This window comes from Lepidochelys kempii, chromosome 1, assembly GCF_965140285.1.
Source record: "Lepidochelys kempii isolate rLepKem1 chromosome 1, rLepKem1.hap1, whole genome shotgun sequence".
NCBI classification, from domain to species: Eukaryota; Metazoa; Chordata; order Testudines; family Cheloniidae; genus Lepidochelys; species Lepidochelys kempii.
The window spans coordinates 347307515-347320053 of NC_136380.1; the positions used below are offsets into that span (position 1 = coordinate 347307515).

Sequence of the window (12539 nt, forward strand, 5' to 3'; positions counted from 1 at the left end):
GCAGAGCCGAGCAAGCTCTGCCAGGGGAAAGGCAGCCTTGTAGTGGGAGCATTATGCTGCCTTGGTTACTGCAGGGGCATGCAAAGGGTTAAGAACATAAGGGCCTGCACACGTCTGATCCAAGCCCGGCACCCGCTGGGAATCATCTTTGCCCAGTAGGTCTGGCTGTGGGGCAGACTCGTTACTGCTTCGGAGCCTGTCTGACGGGGACATTTGGTGTAAGCTCCAGAACCAGGCCCTCGAGGAGGCACCGGACAGACGGGACAGGGTCGCGTGTTTCCCCTGGGAGTATGTGCCACAAATACCGGTGGGAGAGCGGAGCCTACACCCCAGCCCCTTGGGGGAGAGACGGCCAAACTCCACCGACAGGGGCGGGGATGGGGGGAGGCGTCAGGGGATCGCGGGAGGCGTCCCGCCTTGTTCCAAGACAATTCAGGCTACGGTGAAACCCACATGTAAAAGGCTGTGAGTTCAATTCTGCAACATGACGAGCACCCTCGATCCCCAGAATACCGAGCCCCGGGTAGGCTCAGCATCCTAGAGGGCTGGGAGGCAGGAAGGGTGGCCTAGCGGGCGGGCCACTAGACTGGGGCTCGAGTTCGATTCCTGCCTCAGCCACTCTGTGACCTTGGACGAGTCACGTGGGCCCTGCGCCTCAAAGGTACCCAGGCACCTAGCTCTCACTGACACTGAGGCAGGAGCCGAAATGCCTCTGAGGAGCTGAGCCTTAGTCTCATTGTGCCTCAGCTCCCCAGCTAAAATGGGGAGAATGCTTCCCAGGGGGGTCGCAAGGGCCGAGTCCATTCATGCTTTGAGACGCTGAGGGTTACCGAAGCAGCCCGCGAGAGGGGAAGGTTCCATTCTGCCATGGGTCCCCCCCGCTGTACGCGTCACGGAGGTTTTCCAAAGCCCACTGCAAGTGCCAGCAACACTCCCATTGACGCCAGCTGGCTTTGATCGGGCCCTGGCTTGTCTCTGTCAATACACACCCCCCTCGCTGAACGCTGAGCAGTGTGTTCCAGCAGGGCGGGTGCTCATACGCCTCTGCAGCAGGTTTGGGGCAGCGGGCCAAGCCCCCATGGTTCCTGTGGGTCTAAGAGCAAAGTATGCTCCAATCACATTCTCCCTGTCCTCCGGCAGCCACCTGGTCCTGCAGTGGTTAGCACTGCTGCGTCCCTTCAGGCTTATTTAAGGGCCCTATTCACTACAGCAGAGACCTGAAGAAGAGCTGCGTGTGGCTCGAATGCGTCTCTCTCTCACCCACAGAAATTGGTTCAATAGAAGATATTACACCCCACACACACCTTGGCTCGCTACCATAGAGAAGGAACGTGCAAACCACACTTCCCTAGCCACGAGGCTGTTCCTTCGGTTCCCCCCCCCCGCCCAACACCTTCCCCACCCCCCCTCGCCCAACACCATCCCCCATCATGCTCCCATGAGTAACTGTCCCTCCCTCAGAAAGGCTCCTCCATCTTTATCTTGCACTTCTAGGCAAGGGCAGATTTTAAGATCCAATGCTCACCCAAAGCCTGCAAGGGGACATGCTGGTTGAAGCTGGCTGTACACAGCAATCTGAATTCTAAGGTGTCAATTATTCTTGTTTGTATTTGACACCTCCTCTCCCACCCAAGCTCTCCGTGTCTTAATACAACTAGCAATGAGATTCAGGGATTGAGTCTCCTTCCCATGCAAGCCCGCAAGGCTGGAAAAACAACAGGGCTGGGCTACAAACAGTTAATCCCTCAGTCCTGCAAGGTTTTTACAGGCACAAAATTCTAGCAACACCTTGTTTTCATTGGATCAACTTGACATAGTTAGAATGAAGCTGCTGTGATCAAATGCCTGCCCTGCAAGCCAACGCAAATGCACTCTGCTGGCAGCAGCCAGCAACACAATCCTGAGGATTCTCGAGCGGTGCTAACTGTAAAAGAGACGAGACAGAGCCGAGCCACATCTGGAGCTGGACTTTCCCCAAACCGCAAGCTGTGGCTGGATTGGAGGGGTTTTCTTCAGGCCTCTCCCTGCGAAGACGGCTCTGCAAGGCAGTGTGGAGTGGAGGGGGGCATGGAAGTAGGGAGGAGGAGAAGTGGAAAGCCAAGCTGCATTTGCAGATTCATCTCTTCCTTCCCTGGCACGGGTTGAAAGGAACATATGGAGCACGAGCTGGTGTGTGTGTGGGGGGGGGGGGTTGATTTTATTTGCACTGGATGTGCGCTTTGATTACACATTCCTAATCACAAACAAAAGCAAAGGAAGGTAAATGATCAAACCCTGCATGAAGACAAAGCTACGGGTGTAACCTAAACAGACCCAGCCCAGGAGACTCGGAAAAGACTTAATATTGGAGATTTAGGTTGCGTCTTTTGCCCTAAAGCTCTTTACAAATCAGGAGTCACTTCACCCATTGTTGAAATGGGTAGAACATGCAGAAGAGCAAGTAGAATATGCAGAAGACTTGGGTTGTGTTCCTGGCACTGCCACTAGGCTGCTGGGTGATGTCGGGCAAGTCCCTTAACCCCTCTGTGCCTCAGTTTCCCCATCTGTAAAATGGGGATAATGCTAAAGCACTTTGAGACCTACTGCTGAAAAGTCCTATATAAAGAGCTAGGTACTATTATCGCAGGCTGCCATCACATGCAGGCAGCCAGGCTAGGTATCAGGCACTGAGCGAGAGCTTCCAAGCTCAGGGTGACCAGCTCAGACACCTGTCGGGTAGTCTCTATCTTGTTCTTTACGCCTGGTGCTGCCTCTGCTTAGACAGCTGACAAGCGTGCTCTTGCTAGCGGATAGTTAGCGAAGGGACCGGACTGTGACAGACGATGGAATACTGAGTCCACTTCCCCTTGTTTTAGGGCCATCTTGAGCGGGGGGAATAAAAAGACATCCTCTGCAACTTCTTGTTTACCTGGGATTGGGTCAATTAGCTTGCCCTACTGCCACTTGCTAACTGGAGGTAGATTTATAGATTCCAAGGCCAGAAGGAACCATTATTATGACCATCTCTAGTCTGACCTCTGCATACCCCAGGCCAGAGAATCTCGCCCAGCAATTCCTGAGTACAATCACCTTCCTCTTCAGGTCAATGCTATCTCAAACAGCTAGGTCATCACCGGTTATCGCCCTGAGCCCATCTTGCCTGACTCAGCCCCATTACAAACAGGTCAACAACTACAGATTGTCTCCTAGCTCCCTGGTTCTCAAAGCACTTCCAGACAGTCCAGGGAGCTGCTTTGCATCACAGTGCTGCAGCATGCACGGCTGGAACAAGCAGCAGTCCCGTCTTCCCCTAAGAAGTGTGTTTTGTGCACGCTTGGGAATCCCTGCCAGATCTCCTTTGGTGCCCTGTGCCCAGCTGGGTTTCTGCAAAGGAGCTTGGGTCTACTGATAAGTCTTTATTGGCTCCTTTTTGGCATACATTCAACTATGATCACATGGGATGAGAGAGGCCGAGGATAAATTCCCAGAAGCCCAGGGAGAGGAAATGAACAGCGCAGATAAAATGGAAGAGAGACATAACCAAACAGAGGCGCTCACACTGGAGGTGATCTGCAAAGGGGAAAATAAAGATGACATGAAAGGGATTTGTTTGTTTCTGCTTGATTTTTTTATATCGGAAACTCAGATCCTGTCGGAGCTGGAAGACCCTGTGGTGACTGGAGACCTAGTGAAATGGGACAAGATAGTGAAGACTGAGCTGCTGAGATGGGGAGGGATTCTGAGCCAGACTGATGAAAGCAGTTTGGTTCTCGTTTAGCGTTCTGGACACCTGTCCGATTCCAATGACTAATTCACATTTTGGATACAGGAAGCTTTTGTTAAAGATTCAACTGCCTTGTCCCTCCAGTTAAGGCAAAAGAGCCCACACTACACATCTCTAAGACCTCCCAGAGCTTCTCCAGCAAAACCCGGCAAACTTGATATTTCCCATGTAAAAATCCAAGCAGAATTTTATATAGCTATGAAAAACCCTTCAGGTTTTCTTTATATACCATGCAGCAGAAAAAAGAAAAGTGTGTGTAGGGGGAGGGGGGGCATGAAGCCAATGTTTAAAAAATCATTTGCAGGTCACCTTTAAATTGAAAATATTTTCATCTCATCTTCCTAATACTGCCCTCATACTATTTTCCCCATGTAGCATAGCACTGCAGTTGCAACAGGGAAAGTGTAAGATTAAGATTGATGGCTGGGGGGGAGGAGTAAGCTATAAGATTTTAAGTAGCAGTCCACCATGTGACAGCGTTTGAGAACCACTGGTCTAGTTAAAAGAACAGGAGTACTGTTCTTCTTGTGGATACAGACTAACACGGCTGCAACTCTGAAAACTGATCTAGTTTTATGCCATGTTAGACACCCTTAGAGGGTTCCACGAGCCCAGGATCATTAAGAGGATGGGTTTTATTCTCATCTCAATGTGCTAACACTTACCAGACATGCATCAAGAAGACTAGACCCTGCTAATGCGGTACTCACTAAAGTGGCCAGCTGCCTTCAGATTTCAGGTCAATGAAATCGCACATGTTAAGGGAGACTAAGACTTTTGCTCTGCTTCTAATCTAACCTCATCCAGAAGGATTAAATATCAAAAGGACGCTGTGACAGTTTGTAAAGAACAGAGGAAATCAACATTGACAATATGCAGCTATATGGCAGGGGACCAGACCCTGTGCCAGGGCAAACATCTAAAGGAGTAGCTGAAACAAGAGGCAACCTCAGAGTGAAAAATCTTAAAAGCCTAGTCAGAGCTCATCGGTACATCCCTGTCTCTGGCATAGGTGCCGACTCCGTGGGTGCTCCGGGGCTGGAGCACCCATGGAAAAAATTAATGGGTGCTCAGCACCCACTGGCAGCCACCTACCCCCCCTCCCCCCAGCACCTCCTGCCTGCCGGTGATCAGCTGTTCAGTGGCGTGCAGGGGGCGCTGGGGGGGGAAGGGGAGGAGCAGGGGTGGAGAAGGAGGAAAACAGGGTGGGAAGAGACAGGGTGGGGGTGGGGGCTTGGAGGAAGGGGTGGAGTGGGGGCAAGGCCTGGGGGTCAAGCACCCCCCAGGACCTCTCAAAGTCGGTGCCTCTGGTCACTGGTGCATGAATGGATTTGTTATCAGATTGTATAGCTGTGCTGCAAATCGTTCCTTGGAGGATAAAATCTGGCCTGTAGACGGGGTGCCCAAATATTGCCCAAGACCGTTGCTGCACTGGTCACCTGCCAGAATCGGTGAGCTGAGACTACTTTTACATCAAATTGAAATGGCTGCAGCTCCCATCAGGCTGGTCGCTCAGATCCAGATGGAGCACTGCATGCTGGGATTGGTTGTTATCTCAGTAGGCCGCACCTCCAAAACTATGAAGGCAGATACAATGAAGTCACTGGAAAGACACCCAGAGATGGTGATGGGCTCTGGATGAGGCCTGCCGAGAGTTGCATTGCATGACTTGGGAGGCCTGCTGACAGCCTCTGGCCTAAAAGTGGAATTTGTGTCTAATTAGGGCACCCAGATAATTATCCCCTACTACCTTTGTGATTAGCCATTACCCCTTCAGAAACAAAAGGCATTGTAGAGTAGACTCCAATGGGGGTAGCGGTCTGGCAGAATCTCTAGTGTAAAAAGATTACTAGTAGGGCTGTCGATTAATCGCAGTTAACTCACACGGTTAACTCAAAAAAATTAACTGTGATTAAAAAAATTAATCGTGATTAATCGCACTGTTAAAACAATAGAATACAAACTGAAGTTTATTAAATATTTTGGATGTTTTTCTACATTTTCAAATATATTGATTTCTACTACAACAGATTACAAAGTGTAGAGTGCTCACTTTATATTTATTTTTTATTACAAATATTTGCACTATAAAAAATAAATAGCATTTTTCAATTCACCCCATACAAGTACTATAGTGCAATCTCTATCATGAAAGTGTAATTTCCAAATGTAGATGTTTTTTGTTACATAACTGCACTCAAAAATAAAACAATGTAACACTTTAGAGCCTACAAGTCCACTCAGTCCTACTTCTTGTTCAATCAATTGCTAAGGCAAACAAGTTTGTTTACATTTACAGGAGATAATGCCGTCTGCTTTTTATTTACAATGTCACCTGAAAGTGAGAACAGGCATTTGCATGGCACTTTTGTAGCCGGCGTTGCAAGGTATTTACTTGCCAGATATGCTAAACATTCGTATGCCCCTTCATGCTTCGGCCACCATTCCAGAGGACATGCTTCCCTGCTGATGACACTCGTTAAAAAAAAGTGTTAATTAAATTTGTGACTGAACTCCTTGGGGGAAAATTGTATATCTCCTGCTCTGTTTTACTCGCATTCTGCTCTATGTTTCATGTCATAGCAGTCTCAGATGATGACCCAGCACATGTTTGTTTTAAGAACACTTTCGCTGCAGATCTGACAAAATGCAAAGAAGGTACCAATGTGAGATTTCTAAGGATAGGTACAGCACTCGACTTAAGGTTTAAGAATCTGAAGTACCGTCCAAAATCTGAGAGGGACAGGGTGTAGAGCATGCTTTCAAAAGTCTTAAAGAGCAACACTCCGATGCGGAAACTACAGAACAAGAACCACCAAAAAAGAAAATCAACCTTCTGCTGGTGGCATCTGACTCAGATGATGAAAATGAACATGCGTCAGACTGTTCTGCTTTGGATCGTTATCGAGCAGAACCCGTCATCAGCATGGACACGTCTTCTGGAATGGTGGTTGAAGCATTAAGGAACATACGAATCTTTAGCGTATCTGGCATATAAATATCTTGCGACGACGGCTACAACAGTGCCATGCGAATGCCTGTTCTCACTTTCAGGTGATCTTGTAAATAAGAAGAGGGCAGCATTATATCCTGCAAATTGGAACCAAAGTTGTTTGTCTGAGCGATTGGGTGAAGTAGGACTGAGTGGACTTGTAGGCTCTAAAGTTTGATGTTGTTTTATTTTTGAATGCAGAGGTTTTTTGTACATAATTCTACATTTGTAAGTTCAACTTTCATGATAAAGAGACTGCACCTACAGTACCTGTATGAGGTGAATTGAAAAAATACTATTTATTTTGTTTTTTACAGTGCAAATATTTGTAATCAAAAATAAATATAAAGTGAGCGCTGTACACTTTGTATTCTGTGTTGTAACTGAAATCAATATATTTGAAAATGTAGAAAACATCCAAAAATATTTAAATAAATAGTATTCTATTACTGTTTAACAGCGCGATTAATTAAAAAAAATAATCGCACGATTAATCGCAATTAATTTTTTTTAAACGCTTGACAGCCCTAATTACTAGCTAAAAGCCTGGATCTACACAAGATCTAAGTTATTGTCTTTGTCAAAACTCTCAGTCACATGATGGGATGCCGGGGGATGTGCTGCCTCAGAAACAGTATTTACATAAATTAACTTAAATTAAAGGGACTTCTTATGGGGAGGGGAAGGGAGGGAGACAGAGAGAGAGAGAGAAAGATTCAAGATACTTCATCTTGTGGGGTCTAACGATATCGTCCTGCAAGGTCACCTTCTTTCGGTCAGTTGTACGAGAGATATTTAATTAATGGCAGAGGAATATTTAACTTGGCAATCTTCGCCAGCCCTTGCTGGCCGGTGGCTTTCCGCAGGCTAACTCTGCAGAGCTGCGACAAACTCAGGGGCGTTTCTGAAACGATAAAAAAAGATCAGCAGCGTCACTGTGCCAGCTCGGCAGAAGGCTCTTAATTCTGCCAAGCGCAGAACTCTTCACAGACCGACAAAGGTGCGGATTGTGTGGGTGCTCTGGGGCTGGAGCACCCATGGGAAAAAAAATAGCAGACGCTCAGCATCCACCAGCCACAGCTGTTTGGCGGTGCTGCCGATCACCTGATAGGCTGCACTGCCAAATAGTTGTTTGGCGGCTCAGGGAGCGGCTTGCGGGAGAGTGGAAACCAGTGAGCAGCGGGTGGGAGGGGGTCTTGGGGGGAGGGGGGAGTGGGAAGTGGCGGAGTGAGGGTGGAGCATTGTGTGAGGGGGCAGGGTGAGGGCGGGGCCTGGGAGAAGGGGCGGGGTGAGGGCGGAGCCTCAGGGCACAGCACCCCCGGGGAAAAGTAAAAGTCGGTGCCTATGGATGGAGGCCAAACTCAGTCGGCACAGCTCCCATCAAAGTCACGAGGCTGTTTCCGCTTACACCAGGCCTCGACAGGATCCGCAGAGTTCACAGGATTCCAGATGGGCTTTGCAGTGCATGGAAAAGCGGTGGTAACAGCTCAATTTCAAATCTCACTCACTACCACGCCCACACTCCCAGCCAGCAGTTCCTGCTCACCGCACCCACAAACAATGCAACATCATTCCCTACTGCAGCACTCCGGGATCATTCAGCGGGCGGGTACCAGACCAGAGGCTCTTCTCTTCGTTGACTGCAAGACAGTACTGCGTGGGGCTGGCTCTCAGAGGCACAGCTCAGCCGGGAGAAGTGGGAGGAACCTTTACCCTGTTCTTTGAGACTGGATTCCAGGGAAAGAACCTTGAGGTGCTCGCTCCCTAGCAGGCCGTACCACTTCTTTGTAATCTTGTGGGAAGGTTGGGGATAATCAGCAAAATGCCGATTCCCTCTTGCTTAGGGTCACAAGCAAGAGAGAGAATAATATGAATGAGAGAGAGGCTAATCTGTTCCCTTTAAAGGTGGGCATGAGAGAATTGCATGTGGAGAGAGAATTCAAACAAACAAAGAATCAGATGCTGGATTTTAAATAAATCACAATTTTTCCATTTAGGTCTCTAATTTTTGATGTTAGAGGAGGTGCCTCCCAGGCCCCAATCCAGGTGTTTCAAACTGAAACAAACACAAACGCACACACTTCCTCTTCTTCCACCCTTCATGGTGCACACTCTTACACGCTTTAACCTATTCTTATGGGAAGCTCGGTGTGGGACAGCACCAGGTTCCCATGCAGAGATGAACAGTTTGAGACGGGTCACCAGACTCCTGGTCCAGAGGGGTCACGGAATTGACATGTGACGGCCACAGCAATGAAGAGGTGTGAACTCCCCCACTTAGTGTGAGCTGAGCACCAAAGGAACGCAGTAGGTTCACAGGCCAGAGGAAGAGCTAAGCAAAGCTCAAAAGTGTCTCCCTTCCACCAACAGAAATTGGTCCAATAAAAGATATTACCTCACCCACCTTGTCTCCCAGCTAGAGGAAAGACTATTACGCAGGAGAACAGAATAAGAACATAGGAACAGCCATACTGGGTCAGACCAAAGGTCCACCTAGCCCAGTATCCTGTCTTCCGACAGAGGCCAGTGCCAGGTGTCCCAGAGGGAATGAACAGAACAGATCATCATCAAGTGATCCATCCCCTGTCGCCCATTCCCAGCTTCTGGCAAACAGAGGCTAGGGACACCCTCCCTGCCCATCCTGGCTAATAGCCATTGATGGACCTATCCTCCATGAACTTATTTAGTTCTTTTTTTAACCCTGTTATAAGCTTCGCCTTCACAACATCCTCTGGCAAGGAGTTCCACAGGTTGACTGTGCACTGTGTGAAGAAATACTTCCTTTTGCTTGTTTTAAGCCTGCTGCCTATTCATTTCATTTGGTGACCCCTAGTTCTTGTGTTATGAGAAGGAGTCAATAACACTTCCTTATTTACTTTCTCCACAGCAGTCATGATTTTATAGACCTCAATCATATCCCCCCTTAGTCGTCTCTTTTCCAAGCTGAAAAGTCCCAGTCTTAGTAATCTCTCCTCATACGGAAACTGTTCCATACCCCTAGTCATTTTTGTTGCCCTTTTCTTAACCTTTTCCAGTTCCATGAGGAACAAGCAGATTATGAGATGGGGAGAAAATGGCAGCCCTAAGATGTATAGATTTTAAGGCAGGAAAGGACCATTATGATGACCCAGCCTGCGGAAGAGGGAATGAATTCTAGCACAGCTGTGGGAGATGGGACCGAGCCCCACTTACTTTCATAGTATTCCAAGCACTTAGCAGTCTGGCTGCTCCTACACGTGTAGTCGGATGGTTTCTTCCCTCGGTTGTCCTGGGCATAAATGTTTCCTCCAAATTCAACCAGCATCTGTACCAGATCCACATTTTTCACCTTGGCTGCATGGTGAAGGGCTGTCTCGTGAAGTTTAGCTGCATTCACATTTGCCCCTGGGAGCATAAACAAAATGAGTTTATTAAGGCCCCGATATAGCCACCTTTACTCTGGTTAAGTCGTCTCTTACCTGACCAAATTACCACTCAATTGGTGTAAAGCCTCTAAATGAGGTTCCACCAATCAGTTGAAAGACCAAGGGACTGTCTACACTATAGCGGCATAGCTACGGCGCCGAAGCTACAGTGGCATAACCCTGCAGTGTATGTCCTGTGGTGACAGAAGGGATTTTTCCATCGCTGTAGGAATTCCATTTCCCCAAGTGATGGTAGATCTGTCAACCTAGCTGGGGGTTAGGTCAGAGATAGCTACGGCACTCAGGGACATGGATTTTTCACACCTCTGAGCACCGTAGCTATTTTGACCTACGTTTAAGTATAGACCAGGCTTGAGCCAGTAGTTAGAGTTAGCACCTCATGTATTTTAGCAGGCGTATGTTTTCCTTACATCGAGATTGTTAGCTGATATAGCTATGAAAACAAGCTTCAGAATGTAACCTATGCAGTGCTGCTGTCCTGAGTCTACACAGTCTGAAACCAGCTAGGAACTGCCCAGTTCTTCTCAATGGGTTGTTCAATCTGAAACTTACTGATGTCAGCGTTGTTAACTATTTAAGTGCTGGTCATTTTAACAGAAACATCTCGTTACGCTGGGATTTTGAGATCTGGAGATCTAGATGCCCTTCAGCATGCATCAACCGTTTACCAAATCTTGTTCGTTCTCATTTCTGCTAAGAAAGTGTGAACAGGTAAACTCAAGCCAGAAGGGTATCCTCACTCCCCCATCTCTTCCTGCTACCCTTTCTGTTGAACTGATAGGTGGATACTGTGGGTCACATGAGTTCCTGACAAGGACGGACCCAAGACACAAAGTCCAAATCCATACCAAAACGTCAACAAAGTTCAGAGGTGCTTGGCTCTGGTGATTTGACTCAGAACTAGCTCTGGTTCCTATGGCCAGGGACCCTGGATGTGAAACTTGGAGCATGCAATGTTACTTGAATATCCCCTGGCCGAATCCATCTCTGGTGTAACTCCAATCAAATCACACCAGGGACCTAATGTTTTGTTGTACATCAAACCCCAATATGTCTCTCTTTCCAGCTCTCCTCTATCTTCAACCTTAACAAAAAAATTACCAATATTGATCCAACACCATTATTAAGAGTTGCGTTGAGACATTATTCTAGGATGCTGGAATGGTTTGGTTATTAACAAAATAGGAACAGCTAAATGCCACTGAACTAAACAGGAGAGCTTATGACACGGATATTAATCTGCCTAAGCTGGAAGCCTTCCAAAAATGGCTAAATAGGTGCATTGCTTTGCCCAGAAGAAAAGCCATTCTGTATATATTTATTTTGTCTGGCAGACACTCTGAGGACATAATCATGTCCATTTCAAGGGCTCCGTGAATTAATAAACTTCTTCTAAAATAACTTTTCTCTTCTGAGCCCAAGAACAGATACAAGAGGTGAGCATTGCACAAACATCGCCACTATAGAATCATAGAATCATAGAATATCAGGGTTGGAAGGGACCCCAGAAGGTCATCTAGTCCAACCCCCTGCTCGAAGCAGGACCAATTCCCAGTTAAATCATCCCAGCCAGGGCTTTGTCAAGCCTGACCTTAAAAACCTCTAAGGAAGGAGATTCTACCACCTCCCTAGGTAACGCATTCCAGTGTTTCACCACCCTCTTAGTGAAAAAGTTTTCCTAATATCCAATCTAAACCTCCCCCACTGCAACTTGAGACCATTACTCCTCGTTCTGTCATCTGCTACCATTGAGAACAGTCTAGAGCCATCCTCTTTGGAACCCCCTTTCAGGTAGTTGAAAGCAGCTATCAAATCCCCCCTCATTCTTCTCTTCTGCAGGCTAAACAATCCCAGCTCCCTCAGCCTCTCCTCATAAGTCATGTGTTCCAGACCCCTAATCATTTTTGTTGCCCTTCGCTGGACTCTCTCCAATTTATCCACATCCTTCTTGTAGTGTGGGGCCCAAAACTGGACACAGTACTCCAGATGAGGCCTCACCAATGTCGAATAGAGGGGAACGATCACGTCCCTCGATCTGCTCACTATGCCCCTACTTATACATCCCAAAATGCCATTGGCCTTCTTGGCAACAAGGGCACACTGCTGACTCATATCCAGCTTCTCGTCCACTGTCACCCCTAGGTCCTTTTCCGCAGAACTGCTGCCTAGCCATTCGGTCCCTAGTCTGTAGCGGTGCATTGGGTTCTTCCATCCTAAGTGCAGGACCCTGCACTTATCCTTATTGAACCTCATCAGATTTCTTTTGGCCCAATCCTCCAATTTGTCTAGGTCCTTCTGTATCCTATCCCTCCCCTCCAGCGTATCTACCACTCCTCCCAGTTTAGTATCATCCGCAAAT

General features: G+C 47.7%; 1 protein-coding gene across 2 annotated transcripts in view; it reads right to left on the reverse strand.

Moving 5' to 3' along the window:
* The window catches only part of ASB13 (ankyrin repeat and SOCS box containing 13), a 33288-nt gene that overhangs the window by 15717 nt on the left and 5032 nt on the right, over positions 1-12539 (reverse strand). Inside the window, exons 5-6 of one of the 2 annotated variants that reach the window (XM_073328888.1) lie at positions 9948-10139; positions 7115-7659 (exon numbers count right to left, since the gene is read on the reverse strand). In XM_073328888.1, coding sequence (XP_073184989.1) covers positions 7532-7659; positions 9948-10139 — 320 coding nt within the window. In that variant the 3' untranslated portion in view covers positions 7115-7531. Of the gene's footprint in view, positions 1-7114; positions 7660-9947; positions 10140-12539 lie in introns of those variants that run through there. The other variant, XM_073328889.2, reaches the window with a different exon arrangement.